At 44.5% G+C, this 5,394-nt stretch overlaps 1 protein-coding gene across 1 annotated transcript in view; it reads right to left on the bottom strand.

The window, feature by feature from the left end:
• Positions 1 to 508: 508 nt before the first annotated feature.
• Positions 509 to 5,394, bottom strand: part of fgf16 (fibroblast growth factor 16) — a 10,538-nt gene continuing 5,652 nt past the window's right edge. The window contains exons 2-3 of the mRNA XM_037675896.1: positions 4,424 to 4,527; positions 509 to 1,243 (exon numbers count right to left, since the gene is read on the bottom strand). Coding sequence (XP_037531824.1) covers positions 998 to 1,243; positions 4,424 to 4,527 — 350 coding nt within the window. The 3' untranslated portion in view covers positions 509 to 997. The remainder of the gene's footprint in view (positions 1,244 to 4,423; positions 4,528 to 5,394) is intronic.

Raw genomic sequence — 5,394 nt, forward strand, 5'->3', positions numbered from 1 at the left:
ATCCAAGCACAAATGGTGTCACAATGAGTTCTTGATAGCAGGGCAATTTTATTGTCATGTTTGTTGCAGTTCTTTTTTTTTTTTTATGCCTCATTTCAGTAGAATCTGTAGTCCAGATAACTTCAAGTTCATTACAAAATAAAGTCTTTGAAATAAATAAATATATAGATTTACATTTATACTTTTTATATGTAGAAAATAAATATATTGTACATCTCATAAATAGGAACACCCATATGTACAACCTCAGACGCTTGCACCTTTTATAATGTTCGTGGCCCTCTGAACATTACAAGTCAACGCCATTAAACTAAACCGGGGATGCTAAACCTGTATTAAATCAAGTTTTCCCTTCCAGACAGAGAAGTGCTTTCATCCCAGTCTTGTACCAAAAGAAAAACCCTGCAGGTTGCTGCTTGATATTCCATTTAAACATGATGGATGTGGTGTTTCGGTTGAGACCAGGGGACTTGGGATGTGCGGTAAGTGCTCCATCGATCTTTGCAGACATTCTTGTTCAGATACCTGACTGTCACAAACCACCACCTCTCAAGCAGCACGCAGAGTGTGTTTCTGCCTCTGACATGCAATCTGTCATAGGAAATGTGGGAATGTCTCTTTGAGACATAACCAGAAATGTGTGCAACCATGACGAGTGCAAAAAATATGTGTCATCCGCAGCACTTCTAAAGGGAACTTCCTGTTGCGCCTGTAATCGTCTTCCCCACTCCCCCTTTCTTTGCTTGGAGGAAACCCAAAACAGCCACAGGTTTATGTGCCGCTGGAGAAAAGCATCTGATTAGACATTTCTGATCGACTTCATCAGCTCATCAGTCTCGAGGCTCTCCTTCCTCCTCAGTGGTTCCGCACAAAAAGCATTCCCTTCTCGCTCACAAGTCCGCCGAAGAGCTGAGGGTAAGCAGTTCCCCATCAGACCCAGAGTGCTGATCTTTTTCCTTGTTCCGAACAAAACCAGTTCTCCCAACGTAAGCGCTGGTCACCTGTACTGGAACAAGTCTCTGAACGCCTGAGGGATCTTCTCGATCTCCACCGGCCTGGGTAAGAAGTGCGTGAGTTTCTGGTGTTTTTTAGTCCTGCTGCCCTCCCTGGGCGAGCCGTCCTTGTTCAGAGCCACGTAGTAGAAGCGTCCCGTGTCCGTGTGCTTGTACAGAGTTGAAGCGTAAGTGTTGTACCAGTTCTCCTCAAACTGCTCCCTGAGCACGCACTCTGCTGTCAGCTTCTTCTGCAGGAGGGGAAACAAGATGTTAGTGGAAAAACCAACAAGATCCATAACACTGATGAGCTTAGGTGTGTTGTTTACTGGTTTTGTGCTAATATGTAGCGATGGAAACTCATTCAGGCACATGCTCATTATGACAAACGAGGGGAGGCCACGTGGCGTTGCGCTCCACGCTCACTCCTCAGACCTCCTGACCTCTCAGAGGTAGTTTCCCTTCCCTGTGATGCAACAATAAAGCCTCCGACTCCACTGACAGAACACGACGTAGATTTGCATGTGCACAGGGGTGGTCAGAAGTTTACATACACCCATTATAGGCATGAATTTCATATTCACTTTGAGCTTTAATGATTTGTGCATTCTTTTTTCAAACTAGAATTAATTGGGGGCGCCATTTTTTTCTAATTTAGAGTGGGTTTTCTCTAATCTACACAGGGTCTATAGCAGGACTATTCAACTGGTGGCCCGGGGGCCAAATCAGGCCCATGGGTGAGCTCAGTCCAGCCCACCAATGGGTTCTTATTTAAATAAAACTAGATTTTAAACCAGAAAAACTTACTTAATGATAATAACTGCTGGATGTCCGGCCCCTGAGCTTTTGGCTTTCAGTAACTGTGGCCCCCTGAGCAATTTAGTTGACTAGCGTTGGTCTATATCAAACATTGCTGCTATAATACCACTGGCAGCAAAATAGCCCCACAGCATAAAGCTACCGCCACCATGCTTGCCAGCTGGTACTGCGTTCTTAAGTTTGAAAGTCTCGTTTGACTCCTTCAACCATATATCTTGTCACTGTGGTCAAAAGCTCAATGTTGTCTCGTCTGATCATAAAGCTTTTCTCCAGAAGGCTTGTTCGTGTGGGCAGCTGCTGACTTCAGTCAAGCAAGCTGTTGTTTTTGGAGCGAGAGACTTTTGTCTCTCAGTTCATGTGGATGTAAAACCAGCTTCACTATAGTCAGTGGCACCGGTTCCGTTGTTCCAGGAGTTTCCAGTCCTCAAGACATTTGAACCTTGATGGTTCCTGGCTTGTTCCTGAACATCACCGTCCTCTCCTCATTTGATTTGCACTAGACATTTTCATTGTTCTGAGTGACGGTCAATCGCATGTGCTGTAGACTTGAGTGGGACTAATCTTCCCTGCAGGCTGGTTCCAGTACAAGTTGTAAGTCCCACTCCCTCCAAATGGGACACCTCAGATTTCTTTCAGGTGTTAATGTTTGCTGATACACATAGTTCATATCTTGCTGTTGTTTGTTGCCACATTTTAAATATATTTATCTGTACTCAGTTTCATGCAGCATCATGACTGTATGTGAGGTAGCAGACACAACCTAAAGCCCCAAGTTGTTAGTGCGCAGACCGTAGTTCCAAAAACACAACATGTCAGCTCCGGCTGTCTTCAGCTCTCAAAAATGAGTGAAGGCGAGGACACTCAGTCTAATATATTTAGTCTTTGGTGAATCCAACGCGTGCTATCAAACAAAACATTTTCTGCTGGCAAGAAGAACATATCAGCTACAGTCAATCGTGATCACTAATTGAAAGTTAGGTTGTCTAATCCTGTGTGGATTAGACATATAAATCATTAAAAAAAAACACTGAAGTTGTTCATGCTGTGCAGTCCTTCCACTCTGGAGAAAAGAAAAACTGTTCAAATAACTTTTTTTTACTGTTCAAATAAATAATTAAATTAATTAAAGCCGTCATGATCCGTGACTTTTGCTATTTCTTTTGAGTATTTCTGTGATTCTGGTATTTTGTTTGACTTGTGCTTCCAACTTCCCCAGTTGTTTCCCCCTCATGTAGTTCAGATCCTGCCCCTCCCACTCTCACCTGATCCTCATTGTGTCTCCCCAGGTGTTGTCATTTCTCCCTCATTAGTTTCCTTTTAAAGCTTGTGTCCTCTTTCTCATTTGTTGTCCGTGCATTGTGTCATACACGCCGTTCATGTTGTTCCTTCAAGTGTTCCCAGTAGTTTTACCTGCCCCATCAGCTTTTTGTTTCCTTTATAAATAAATTACGATAGTTTTTGTGTTTTGCTTTTGAGTTTTGTCTGCGCCCTGGCTTCAGCTCATCACCTAAAGACGATTAAAGCTCCAAATAACAACATTCATGCCCATGATAAGTATCTGACCACAGCTGTACGTATCTGTTTTAAGTCTTTACTCTTCTGCTGAGTTTGATTTCAGGAGCAGTTTTAATGGTTGGCTTTCAGGCTCCACATGGCTGCTCGCTGTTGTCTGTAAACACAACCTGAAGGGCACATGACTGGGCCATCCTAACACACACACCTAAACCTCATCGAATCAAAAACTTGTCAAGGTCTGGCAGTTTTAGGGTGGAAGCGCCCCCCCCACTCCCCATTTCCATCTCCACCTACTGGCCCCTCAGATTCAGACAGACATGTCGACATCTCTGTCAGTCAGGTGGCTCATTCAGGTGTGCAATTACCCCCGCCCCCCCCCGCCCCTTTAAACAACCCTAAAAACCACTGCCCCCCCCCCCCCCCCCACCCTTCCCCACCCAGCCCCCTTCATCTCAGGGTCAAAGCTCCAGGATGCCAGACTCTGATAACGTGCGGTAACAATATCTGCGCTCCCAGCATAATGGGCTGCCTAAAAGTGGCCTCTGTTCCCAATGCTCAGAGCCAGAGCCACCGAGAGGCCCCCAGGTAAATGTCCCGGGACACCTGATACAGGTCTGCACTTACATACTTCCCCTTTCATTGTTTTTATCTCGTTCGTTTCCTACCTCTCTGTCTCCACTACATGTGTGGAAAAACTCGGCAAAGAAAGTACAGAAGGTATAAAACGTGGCAGCTAGAGGCAAAGTTCTTATCCACCACGTCCTCCTGTGAAAATATGTAAATATCTCTGCATATCTTCAAACTACATGTAGACACTGGCTTTTTCTCTCAGTTTATTGTCTGAAAGCTGATTTTCCTTGAACCTTGCAGACAAAAAACAAGCACGAAGAATAAGAAACACACACTTGTTTAGTCTCACTGTGGTTTCCCCATCTGCCACAGGGAAACCTTGATAACAAACTCAGAATAAAAAGGAAGCTCCATTCTCAAGGAGCGACTCGAGCACGGAGCTTAAAACAGGTTCTGCGTGACAGGTGTGTTGTGAACGAGACCTCGACTGGGACAAATTCAAACAATAGAAACTGTTTTTGACTCACCGAACCATAGAGCTCTCCTTTCTCATTCATGCCGAGGTAGAGTCCAGCATCCACCCCCCTGATGCTGACCAGACCCACTGCCAGGCTGATGAACTCCAGGATACCTGAGGTCAAACGCATACAAACGGGTCAGGGAAGGACCCCAAAACGCACTGTAAAGACCATCAAGGAAACAGCTACAGGTGACCACGGAGTAAAACCTATAAAACTCAAAGAACGAGTATATATGCAAAAAAAAATCACCTAGAACCACAAAGTAGCGAGGGACTACTGTCCATCCATCCATCCATTATCTTTTACCCGCTTATTCCATTTTGGGTCACGGGGGTCGCTGGTGCCCATGTCCAACAATCACTGTGTGAGGGGCGGGGTACACCCTGGATGGGTCGCAAGTCCATCACAGGGCCACATAGAGACAAACAACCATTCACTCTCTCACCTAGGGACAATTTAGAGTTACCAATCAGCCTAACATGCATGTTTTTGGTCTGTGGGAGGAAACCGGAGTACCCGGAGAAAACCCACGCATGCACGGAGAGAACATGCAAACTCCACCAAGAAAGGCCCCTGGACCGGGGTTTGAACCAGGGACCTGCTCGCTGAGAGGCAGCAGCTCTACCAGTTGCGCCACCGTGCTGCCCAGGGACTACTGTATTACAGTGAATTGTAGTTTCTCAGGCATAATGTGATGCATTTTCCCCTTCTAATTTCAAACCACTATGCTAATACAGCTAGTTGAATAATACAGCTAGTTGAATAATACAGCTAGTTGAATAATACAGCTAGTTGAATAATACAGCTAGTTGAATAATACAGCTAGTTGAATAATGGCTGATGGGGGTGGAATTGGTTAACACGACTTTAAAAAGTTCAATTCAATTTAAGTATGGGGAGTATTTCTGTACAGATGTTATCTTGTTGAGACAGCTCAGAATATTATACATTATATATATATATATATATATATATAT

The sequence above is a fragment of the Nematolebias whitei genome, chromosome 4 (assembly GCF_014905685.2).
Source record: "Nematolebias whitei isolate Nwh7 chromosome 4, NemWhi1, whole genome shotgun sequence".
Lineage (NCBI taxonomy): Eukaryota > Metazoa > Chordata > Actinopteri > Cyprinodontiformes > Rivulidae > Nematolebias > Nematolebias whitei.